This window comes from Cicer arietinum, chromosome 6 (genome assembly GCF_000331145.2).
Source record: "Cicer arietinum cultivar CDC Frontier isolate Library 1 chromosome 6, Cicar.CDCFrontier_v2.0, whole genome shotgun sequence".
Classification (NCBI taxonomy): domain Eukaryota; kingdom Viridiplantae; phylum Streptophyta; class Magnoliopsida; order Fabales; family Fabaceae; genus Cicer; species Cicer arietinum.
Window position 1 is genome coordinate 59,775,119 of NC_021165.2, and position 13,007 is coordinate 59,788,125.

General features: G+C 30.8%; 1 protein-coding gene across 1 annotated transcript; it reads left to right on the plus strand.

Annotated features, from left to right (window-relative positions):
• The first annotated feature begins 1,354 nt into the window (after window positions 1-1,354).
• LOC101514659 (uncharacterized) lies at window positions 1,355-5,736 on the plus strand. The gene is made up of 9 exons (XM_004513996.3): window positions 1,355-1,864; window positions 2,267-2,314; window positions 2,446-2,505; window positions 2,909-2,992; window positions 3,111-3,215; window positions 4,062-4,175; window positions 4,278-4,378; window positions 4,930-5,041; window positions 5,277-5,736. The coding sequence occupies exons 1-9, from the start codon at window positions 1,412-1,414 to the stop codon at window positions 5,403-5,405; spliced, it is 1,206 nt and encodes a 401-aa protein (XP_004514053.1). The 5' UTR covers window positions 1,355-1,411; the 3' UTR covers window positions 5,406-5,736.
• The last annotated feature ends 7,271 nt before the right edge of the window (window positions 5,737-13,007 follow it).

The following is a 13,007-nucleotide window of genomic DNA, read 5'->3' on the forward strand; positions in this document are numbered from 1 at the left end:
AATTACAGAACTGCCACTCAGCTTGTTAGGCTTAGGCAGAACCATCCTCTTGCAGCATAGTCTTTGATCTTGACATGTCCTTGCTTTTTCACTTTAATCAGAGTGCAAGGCTGTTTCTGAGCTGCATTTTTCGAAGTCTTTAAGGTCTAGGTTGGCTTCATCTTTTGAGGTGATGTGGACAAGAGAGAAAAAGCCACTTTATGACATAGGACTGTCATACTCAGTCCGAGGATCAGATCTGGCAGCAACATGTGATCTTCCATTTTTGGCTTGTTTCAAGTTTCCTTTCTTCAACTTGACTTCTTTATGTATATATTCATGCAAACACATTTAATAGTCTGATTTTAGCCTTTGCACATGCTTGAAGAGTTGCTTTCAATTTTGCTGGCCTATCCTCTGCCTATTCTGCCATCCTCTGCATACTAGATCTAGTTGTTCTTGTCTTTTTCTTTTAGGCCTTTCAACTTCTTTATTTCAAATACTTTTACTTATTCATTCTTTGACTTTATTGTTCATTTCTTTAATGAATAAAAACATTTGTACTGGTGAGGTCATAACTTGGGCAGATCTGGAGATTTTCCACTTTGCAGCCCATCCTCACGTGGTTTTCTTGATCATATGTCATCCTCACGTGGTTTTCCATCCTCAGGCCAGAATCATATTTTCCTTATTTTTGCCTTAATGATTAATGACCTATTATCTTATATGAATACACTCAAGAGCACATGTTAGTCATTAACCACAATCATAATCTCTTAAGTAATTTTGTTATCATTAAAATCATTTGAGAGATTTTGTCTCAACAATCTCCCCCTTTTTGATGATGACAAAATTCTTTAGATTATGATTTTAAATAAGAAAAAGATAAAATGGTTATGCTCCCCCTCAATTATATGTGTAATAATGTTTATGTCCTAACATGTCCCTTAACTCGACCAAATTTGATTAGTTGCGAGTTCAATAAAGGAAGGATGAAATAAGGCGAGATCGAGTTGGTTCCAAGACGAGTCGCCAACTAGTAATTCTTGAATTATTTTTTGAAAAAAATAAAATAAAATAACTCATAGCAAGCCACCTTACCACTTGTCAATTAATAACTCATAACATTGTCATACAAAATACAAATCATTTAATCAAAACAACTAACCTACTACTTGCTGGATCCATAAATCTTTCACCACCTAATAGTCTTAATCTTTGGTAGAGTAGTAGACTAATCCGCTTTTGATATTTTTGTTCAAGTTGTTTTTAAATAAAATCAAATTTTAGTTAATTATTTTGGTTTGTAATTGATTATGGAGTGATTAAGTGTTTTAAGATATATTATTTTAGAATAATTGCTGCAAGCCCCACACACTTTTACCACTTTGAGTGAGAAAAGAAAGAAACCATATTCAAGTTTCTTTTGCTTATGAGTCAACTAGTCACTCGTACACAACTCGCTCGACTCATTTCTTTCATTCATCGCCCCAAACCTTCACACACAAGAACAATTTCACTTCGCAAAACCGTTACGTTCCCTCAATTCTCAACCAAAACCCCCGTCAACCTCCGCCGAACACACTCTCCGGCAATGGACCCACAACCACCGGAATCCCACACGCCTGCTGTTGAAGGAGAGGACTTCGTCCACATCAATGATCTGAAAATGGAAAACTTGTCTGAAAGCATGGTTCGAATTGATCAGTCTTCAGACGCCGTTGAAGCAGCTTCGTCTGCTCCTGAAGCCCCGGTGGATGCAGATCGACTCCCGGTTTCTCTTCCGGAGGAGCTCTCGAGAAACGTGATCGTGCTGTCGTGTGAATCCTCCGCTGAGGGCGGCGTTTGTGATGTCTACTTGGTCGGTACCGCTCATGTCTCGGAGGTAATTTTATTTTTTCTTTTGATTTTGGTGCGGTTCTTGCTTTTAGTTGCATTGTTCATTTTCAGTGTCTAGATTCCGAATAAAGAATTAGGGTTTTTCTTTTCTTCCGGAATTTTGTTTCTTTATATTCATTTCGATTGGAATTGTAATTGTGTTTATTTATTTTCATTATATTATGTTATTATTGTGGTTTTATTCATTCATTTCAATTGCAATTGCCTTTTGTTTTGTCTTTGTAACAAACATGGTTTAAAATTGGGGTTGTAGTTGGGAATCTTGATACTGTATCAAATTGTAGGCATTTATGTTGTAGAAAAATGTTGGCATTAAGTTTGTGGTCACAATTGAATTGGTGATGAATTGATAGAGTTAGAGTAACAGTTATGTTGAACGACGTTGCAGGAATCAAGCAGAGAAGTTCAAGCTATTGTCAATTTACTGAAACCAGAGGTGTTGTTTTCCTTTTGAACTTTGTTAAGCTTCACACTATGATGCCTGATTTTGATTTCATGATGTTTCACTTTCTTTTCATTGTACTTTTTTAATGACGAAACCATTTGGTTTGTCTTTGTTTTCTGCAGGCTGTCTTCCTTGAATTGTGCTCGAGTCGTGTGTCAGTGCTTACCCTTCAAAATCTTAAGGTCTCTACTTCTTAACTTAGGATCTTACGATGAGAAACTTTGACAAAACACTTGATACACTCCTTCTAATGCAAATTTTTGTGGGCCCCACTAAAAGTCAGGACCTAGTAGTTGTGTGTTTGGTTCTGTGGTGACGAAAATTGATTTTTTGTTAAAATTGACTTGAATGTTAATTGTTAGTTGATTTATGTTTGTACATATTAACATAAAAGTGAGTTGAACAATAAATTTAAGACTAAAAATCACGTTGTCCCAACTTCAAGTTTTAAATTAGTTTTGGGGGCAAAAACAATTCTATTTGAGAACACCCAATTCTATATAATATTGTTCAACTATAGCATTAACTAGTTTCTTTAATTTCATCATTATATTGGTTCTCATTCGGTTATCTATTTTCATCCAGATACCTACTATGGGAGAAATGATTCAAATGTTAAAGAAAAAACATAACATGTTTGAAGTACTTTATGGCTGGTTCCTCGCCAAGGCATGTTTCTATACTCTATCCCTATTACATTTTCAAGTATTAATCTTTCATTCCTTCCGATTCAAGAATGCTGCTTTTCTCACGTAGGGTGCTTTTTCGTCCCTTGAATTTCTGACAGATTGGCAGTAAGCTTGAGGTATTTCCTGGCTCTGAGTTTCGTGTGGCATATGAAGAAGCAATCAAGTATGGTGGCAGAGTGATACTTGGTGATCGCCCTGTACAGGTTGGATACATTTTTTTATTTTAAGAAAAACCACTGATATTGCATATGTATAATGTATATTGTATTTATCCATTCTTTAGAATATTTTCAACTCTTGATATTTTCTTGAATCATTATTAAGACTAGTAGTAGTAATATATAGGGAATGCTACTACATCTCATTTTTTTTCTTGCTCTCTGCCGTAAGAATTTCCCACATCTCGTTTGTGCTATTTCTATATTAGTGCACACTTTTTTATTAAATAATAGGTGGCATAATGCATTATGCTCACTCCATTATGCAATCTGGAGAGAGTAGATGCTGTATGCTGTCTCATCTCTGTTAGCAGAGAGGCTGCTATACCGACTAGAACCTGTGACACCATGTCAAATGGTCTGCTATTTTGTTATTTTGTTACTATTGCATAAAGGCCTACTTTGTAACACTTCAACCCTACAACTTAAATCTATCATTTTTCTCAACTTCTAAATCTTCTTAAAATGCTTACTGGAGAATATTCAATTCTTACAAGATTACCCTAAATTCTTTTATAAACTGTTGATGAAATATATGTATGTACTGTAGTAGTGTATAGTGAATTAAAAGAAACAATTTAAAACAATCTTTTTAGTGCTTTTCATATTCTCTAAAAGATATGCTCTTGAAAATAAGTTACATCACAATTCATAAGAACATTTATTTATTTTTCACATAACTTCTCTTAATGCACCCAAACTTTTTAATTGTTTTTTCAATATTTGCAATTTTTCTAAGATCTTTCAACATGATTTACTTTGTGGGATTATGTTTTAGAACTTTCTTGTTACTGTATTAATGGATTTTTTTTAATGTTTTGATTGAGACAGATTACATTAAAGAGAACATGGAGAAGGATGCCACTTTGGTACAAGACAAAGTTGTTGTACTCTTTACTTTTCCAAGCAGTCTTTTTACCCAGCTCTGATGATCTTAATAACATGGTATCTTTCATGATCTTCATGCTCTAGTGATAAGTGTGAATCAATCATGTTTGTGCAAAGTTCTTGTCTATATCCTAACATGGGTTTGCTTTGCTTCTTCAGCTGAAGGAAATGGATGACAGTGACATGCTAACTCTTGTAATTCAAGAAATGAGTAAGGAATTTCCAACTTTAATGGAGACCCTTGTCCATGAACGAGATCAGTAAGTTCTATTGCCCTTAAATACAATTAAAGTTTCATTTTGTGTCTTTCACCTGTCACCTGCTTCCTAATGAGGGGTCCTTGGAGACCATTCTAGACATGGATTTAGTATTGGCATTTTTTGCCTATCCTAGCCAAACCCGATGGTCTGAATTCAAATACCTTGCATTGTTCAACTACTTACAAGTGCCTCTTTTGTTTCTGAACATGGTATAAGGATATACTTTTCAACTGATCATTACTGTAGGGATTTTTTTGGGGGTTGATATCAATATTTCACCTAGTTATGCCTTTTAACTAGTGCTCTAGCATCCCGGAGTTTAGTTGAAACAGTTTAGTCATAGATGCAATTAACAGTATATTAGTAAAGATACCTGGATTAGTTCATCTTGCTTCTGTTTTGTCTAGAATTGTGGCTGAGGGTGACTGCATTTGTTAAACTGATCTCTGTCTTGTCTAGAATTTGTGTACGAGAAAATTTTGTATTTATCTTATCTCTTGTAGTATATATTATATATTGTACGATTTATAACTTATATTGCGTCTATCCAGGTACATGTCCTCCACATTATTAAAGGTGGCAAGTGAGAGCAGATCAGTTGTTGCTGTTGTTGGAAAGGGGCATCTACAAGGAATGAAGAAGAATTGGAAGCAACCTGTCGTGGTTTGTGAACATTCAATTATTTCTGTTATATAATCATAATAAATGCTTGAGTTTATCCTGTGTGCACTTCAAAGCGGATGCTCTGGAATTTAGAACTGTTTTTAGCAAAAAAAGCATTCTTCAGTTACTCCAATTTTACTGTGTCTAACACAGACACGGTTTTTTTTTTTGTCTTCTCAAAATCATAGTATCAGTCCTGTATTAGTCACTGACAGATTTTCCTTACTGTTATCAGATGAAGGATCTCCTAACAATTCCATCTCCCAAACCGGCTATCTCTGCATTGAGAATCTTCACATCTGCCGGTGTTGCTGTAGCTGGGGTGGCCATAATATCCGGCATCTATCTTTCATGCAAGAAATGACTTCTCTAGGTAGAGACATTGTCACAATCATGTCATCTTCAGGAACGTTTGGTATATGAATTGAAATATATACAAGTTGAGTCCAGTTATACCATCAACAAAGTTGGTGCATAAGCCATTTAATTCATTTTGTTTTAATTTTTGCATAAGCACTGCCATCCCTCTCCCCCTAAAGGCCTAAACCCTGACAATTATAACACCTGACATGTTGCACTATAAACCTGACATATTAAAATAGGATAGAGCAAAATATTTGGTTGTATGATATATTTTACTGCAGATTGAAAAAGAATTGAATATACGAAGTACGAAAATTGGAAGTGGGATCAAACATTGATTTCATTTTCACTCCGTGTTAAATACCGACAATAGTTCATTTTTGGAGGATTCCGATGGGGGAAGGAAAACTTTGCAATTTACGAAATAAAATTGGTAATGCAGAGTGGAAGCAGGGATGACAATATGTATCTAAAAAGCAGAGTAGTTGTCAGCTATCGATTTTTATATACGTGCAAATATTTGCTAAACGCGTACTTTGTGGATTTTTTGTGTTTTTTTTTTTTTTTTTTGCACATTTGATTCAAACATCTTTTATTATAAAAAAAAAAAAAGGAAAATGTTTGTTGTATCCTTTTTCCTTTCTTTCTAAAACATCATAAATTTATTTAAAAAAACAATTGTTTAGAACTTTCACCCTTCTCTTGTAATTGTTTGGTTTTAGCAGTATTTTTTCACAAAATTCGAATTAAATCGATCGATCAAGATTCAAGAACATGTTGGTTTGATTTAGTTCAAATGGATTGACAATTTTTAAAATTTAGAAAATTTATTTTTATAAATATATTTTTAATGAAAATTGAATTTTACTAACTAATTTGTGTTTGAATTTTTTTCTTTCAAATGTCATTTGATAAAATGAAATTTGTTTCAATAATATAATTAAAAGTATGTTTAAATATGTTTCTATTAAATATATATATATATTATAATATAATATGAATAATATATTTATATTAATTTTTAAATATTAATAATTGTAAAATCGAAACAGTCTCTCTAGTTACTCATTCAGTTTGTCCCAATTTGTTCCGAAAAAGAAAAATGTGTCCCCATCCTGCGAAGTGGAGCATATAAGCCATTTAGTGGTGAGATGGGTAAGCAATTTTTTTATAATAAATGTAAAATGGACGATAGAAGAATACTTATAATATGAGTTGTTTAATTTACTTTAATTTTTAAAATCGACTTACCTCTCTAGATGTGTATTTTACTAAAATTGATTTCGAATTTTTCTTTTGAAAAAAAAATTATTCAAAGTAATTTGACTCAAATGCCTAAGAACGAGTTGTTCGGATCGATCCACATAAAAATTCTGATGAAAAGAATTCATGATCATATGTTATTTATTTTCTACCCAAATTATAGATTCTTAAGCTCTCATTCCCTATTCATCATATAGTTAAAACAAAAAGTATATTCTTTACTTTATAAATCTATGAAAATTATTAAACTTTACCTATTTCAAAAAGTATATTCTTTACTTTGTATATTCTTGCAATTAAGAAAATAATTAGACTTTAACTATATATTATTTCAGGTGTATTGTGACTATTTTGAAATGATAAGTTAAAATGGATTACATTAATGAATTGTCTACTGCATCTTGTCAAGTGTCATAACAATTTTATCCATAAAAGATTCGTTGAAAACCAATATTTTGTCTAAAGAGATCTTCGCTTTGATACCCTCAATGTTCTTGGAAGTGAGAAAGATGAATGTGTACTTCTACGGTAAGAAGACACGTCATTATTTTGATATGAATATGGATAAATGTGTCAGGAATTTTTCACGACACAATCAACCGTCTTATATACCATGTATCAACTCTTAAAGCCTTTTGTAAATTTAAATTTCACTTTGTCTTAATTTCGGAGAACAGTGCATCAACTCTTGAAGCATTTGCGTGTTTAAGATTGTTTGTTTGCCCTCCTACCAAATGTGACTTTCTTCCGTTGAAATTTGAAGAAATGGATGAAAGGTTCGTAAAACTATGTTATCTATTAATAGGTTGATTGAAGAATTTTGACTCATTTTACGTTAGTTCAAATCATCAATAACAAAAGATAGTAAGTTCATCCTCATGCTTTATCAAGGTTACATATAAAATTGATATTATATGTATTTGACAATATCGAGACAAATATAAAGTTGTACGTTGATGGCCTTAAATTCGTTGTAAGAGGAATTTCAAAAATATATTTAGAATTATCTAATAATTATATTAATGTAACACAATTAAATAACTTAATATACCACTTGGTCAAGTGGTTGCAATGTTTGGATTTAATTCAAACCAATGCATATTTTAAGTTATCAAAAGTTACAATTTTCTCAATAATTGTTTTCTTTGACCAATTGGTATGAGTTGAAGAATTGTTTTCTTTCACCAATTGATATGAGTATCTTTATAAATAGAGATACTTTAGAGCATAAAGAATACAAGATAAACAAGACAAAATTCATGTTACATGAATCAAATTTCTGTCAAAAATATTTCTGAATCATTTCTTCATTTATCTAATGCACGATAGTAAATGAATGAACTTTATTCCGTAAAATACCATTGATCAACATGCTTGATGTGAATGTGCAATTCACTTCAAGGATTCCAAAGTATCCTGAAGGGGATTCGCCGGTTAACCTGTTTGCATCCAATATATATAGATTGGTGGTGGGGGCGAATCGAACCTAAAGCTTAGTGTGATACACACGTTTTGAAATTTATTCGTGCAACCTTCATCATCATCAATTTCACCATCTTCTTGTTCAAGATTTGCAGTATACCCCCAACAAAAGATCCAATAATCTTTAGGTTTGATTTTTGTTTGAATTTATTTTTAAACAATTGATGCTTCTTTAAAGAAGATGAACTATCGCATATTTATGACTATGGTGAAAGGTACACAATTATATACATGTGTTTCAAATATATGCAAACATGATATAAGTTTGAATGTTCATTCTATATGATTATGATCGTTTACGAAATTTGCATTTAAATTTATTTTTGATGCATGATTGTTAGTTTTAAATTTTTCTATAACATAGATAAAGTTAATACCATAGTTTTCCACCATCAGCATGGTAGATAGTTATTTTTGAAGATTCAAACTTTTTTCGTTTGGATTCAAACGTGTTTGAAAGTATACGTTTGGAAGGTATACAATTAAAAAGTTTGGTGAAGAGTTGTCTTGTTTCATGATGGGTTATGATTGTATCATTGTCAATGAAATCTTGTTTTCTTTATTTGGGTAGAATGACTATCCTTTTTCATACCAAATATATATATATATATATATATATATATATATGTATATGTTTATGTTAGATTTAGTATGTGATATTAAATCAACACATGCATGTCTTAAATAAAAATTGTTGCTTCATGCAATAAATTATTATATGTATAATTGATAATTTCATATTATATGTGCATGAAAGTATTTGTTTCTTGTTTATCTTTATATTTTAAAATTATTGTAAGTTGACCAATGTTGATGGAAGAAAGTAATAGAAAATCTTAATAATTTAATTCATTGTTTATTTTCTATTTTGATAGTTATTTGAATTTATCATACAATATATTTAAATATGAAACTTGAATTAACAAATAGAATTTATGATGCATGTATTAGTTATAATATAACTATGAAGATAATGGTTTGTTTAATAGAAATGAAATAAATTCTTATTTGTTAAGGAGTAGTTGACTTACATATTTAGATCCACCTTATAATATTTGATTATGAGAAATTTTGATAATTATGTTTTGTTAGCTTGTGGCAATATATATTTAATGCATTCAATGTATTATATCTTAAACTTGGATATATGAAAAAGAGAATTATAATTTTAAATTGAGATGCTTATTAAATATAGTAAAAGGTAGAATGACATAAAAATTTGTGTATGTGATAATTGAAATGATTATTAATTGTATGTGATACAATGTGAAAAGACTAAATGAAAAAAATATCATGGTTCGGTGATAGTTGATCAACACTAATAAAAATATAAAAGGTAATCAGATACTTGGTGTAAGTCATAACTTGTATCAGACCAAATAGAACATATGTTGTTAGAAAATAAAGTCGGGTATACAAACAATCCAAGTAAAGAACATTGACATGCTATTAATAAAGTATTAAAATATTTGAAATGAACAATTAACTATAGTTTAATCTATAGTGGATATCCTTCAATTTTGGAAGGATATTCAAATGCCAGTTGGGTAAATCATGTTGAGGATCATGTTTCTACATGTGGATGAATCTTCAACCTTAGTGGATGTGCAGTTTCTTGGGGTTCAAAGAAACAAACTTGCATTCCCGACACCACCATGACTGCATAATTTATTGTTCTAGTTGCAGGTAGTAAAGAGGCTGAATGTCTAAGAAATTTGTTGTATGAAATACCAATTTGGCCAAAGTCAACGACATCAATATCCATACATTGTGATAGTCAATACACACTATCAAAAGCATATAACCAAGTATATAATAGAAAATCAATACATATTGGTTTAAGACATAACTATGTACACAATTTAATGGAGTGATGTTCATAGTATTTGTAAGAACTGAAAAGAATCTTGCAGATCCTTTGACGAAAGGTCTGACAAAGAACATGGTGTTTACGACAACCCGTTTTTTATATATATAAAAAAAAAATTCAAATTCATTAACAAAGAAAGAAATACTTTTGGATAAAATATTTAAGTCGTAACACAACGACAAAAGTCAACAATATTTACAAGTAGCGGAAATAGTTTTTGAAACAAAAACTCTTACACACATCACCTCACTCACATCTCAAACTCACTCTCGTTGCAACTCAATTGGCAGATAAAATTTTCAGCAACAAGTGATATTCTTAACAAAACTGTCAAGTATTAAATTTTTCGTAACGTAAATAAATTATTCTTCGACAAAAGACTCACCGTAATTAATCTAAATTATTTATCGACGAATAATTTTAATTGGGGCTCCAAAAAAATATTTTTGGCATAACTTACAAAATACCAATAAAATTAGCTAAAAAGCCTCATATTTCCAACACAAAATACCCTAAAATTTCATAATTTAGGATTTAAAAATTAAGGGTCTTACATGTTGAAGACATCATTAGGGATGTGATACAAGCTCATATCTAAATAATCACCAATGGTGGAACGATCAACTTACAAGTAACATTAAGTCTTGAGTTCAATGATGAAAGTACACTATTAGAGTGATTGAAGTACTTGACAATAGATACATCCCAAAGGGTAAAAACCCTGTGACCATAAAATAAAAGTGGTAGGATGAGGTCTCCTCTTAATGGACATATAACATATATTTATTGGAACGTATAATTATGGGTGCACTTATGATATAGTCCACCTATATGAGAATAAAGTGGTCCGCTTCATAGAGTTCAAGAGTTTGACTCTTAAATTCTCATGAATAGGATATGAGACACATGGCCTTATCAAATGTGTCATATTTATAATTCGATCAATGATATCGAGATTTAATGTGTGAGTTATGCACATTTGTTCTAATGAATGGTTGATTCAAAACTTGTCTACTAATCTATTCGGGGATGAGTGAAAACATAATTTACTAAGTAATTGTTCAAATCGTAAGATACATTTATCTGAAACTATGAGATTTGCAGAATAACGGACTTAGATATATTTTGAAAATGGTGGGGGATTGTGAGAGGAATTTCCAAAATATATTTGGAATTATCTAATAACTATATTAATGTAGCAAAATTAAATAACTTAATGTACCACTTGGTCAAGTGGTTGCAATGTTTGGATTTAATTCAAACTGATGCATCTTTTAAGTTATCAAAAGTTACAATCTTTCTCAATAGTTATTTTCTTTCACCAATTGGTAAGAGTATCTCTATAAATAGAGATAATTTAAAGGCAGAAAGAACACAAGATAAACAAGACAAAATTCATGTTACATGAATCAAATTTCTGTCAAAAATATTTCTGAGTCATTTCTTCATTCTAGTGCACGAGAGTAAATGAATGAACTTTATTCCGTAAAATACCATTGATCGATAGACTTGATGTGAATGTGCAATTCACTTCAAGGATTCCAAAGTATCCTGAAGGAGATTCGCCGGTTAACCCGTTTGCATCCAATATATATAGATTAGTGGGGGAAAATCGAACCTAAAGCTTAGTGTGATACACACACTTTGAAATTTATTTGTGCAACCTTCATCATCATCATCATCATCATCATCAAGTTTATCTTTTTGTTCAAGATTTTGCAGTATACCCCCAACAAAAGATCCAACACTCATCTCGTTGGAACTTTTGCTCAACTTGATAGTATGCATTGACATATATTTTTGTGTTTTTGTAATGTACCAATGGGTTAATAAAATAATAATATTAACCTTGCTCATATTTTTATTACTTTTTGATAATTGCAATAATATGAATTTTACTACCATGTTTTTGTGAACAATTTATCTCGCACCCCATATATTTGATGGTAAACGGTTTAAATTTTAGTTAAATTTTATTTTTTTATTTCTTAAAAAAATACTTGCTTTTAAGATATTATTTAATATATAATTGCTTTAAATGGTATTTTTTAAATATATTTTTAGTTTAATTTATTCATAATGTCACCTTTTATTTGATTTTGGATTATGTGTGATAACTGTATCACATATTAAATTGTATACAGATAATTCAATTTTAAAATTAATCTAAAATTTAATTTTTTAATTTATATTTAGAAATTTGAGTGTGACTCCATCCATCACATTTGATATCAATTATGTCTTCCTTTTTTTCTTTTTGAAAAGACTTATGTTTTTTGGTTATAAATTAATAAGACTATTTTTTGTAAATGAATCATTAATGTATATAAAATTTTGAAAAAAAGATTATTAAGAGGAAAATAATAATGAAAAACAGATTTATAATAAGAACATAAGGCGTGTCTTTAAATTTTAGTTCAACAGAGAAAGTGATATTGTTAGGTCGGACATCTTGTCCTGAGTCTTGGGTTCAAACTTGAGACCTCGTAGTTGTGTAAACTAATTATGACTAGTTTACTATTTCTTCTATATATATATATATATATAATCATTTTTGTTGGAACATATGTATGTTATAGTGTGAATTTAAAAATGTGTTGAAGTCCCACATTGGAAAGAAATATTTTTTTGTAAATTTAATTGGAAAGAAACTTGTTTTTTAAAATTCAAGTCCCACATTGGTAAGAATATTTTTTGAAATCCCACTTTGAAAAACTATCATGTTTTGTGTAGTTTTAATTCTATACATACTAAAGTCACACATTGTTTAGAAAACATATGTGACTTTGCTTCCATCACTATATAATGAGTTTCAAGCTATTGTGAAAAGTACACCAAAGTTGGATGCTTTTCCCAACTTTCTCTTTTCTCTCTCTTATATTCTGCTCGCCTAATTTTCGAGCCACTTCTCCCCTTTCTGTTAGTCCCTTCGGTTTTAGGCGGTTATTATGTCGCAGTCCCTTCGGTTTTAGAGCGGTTATTATGCCG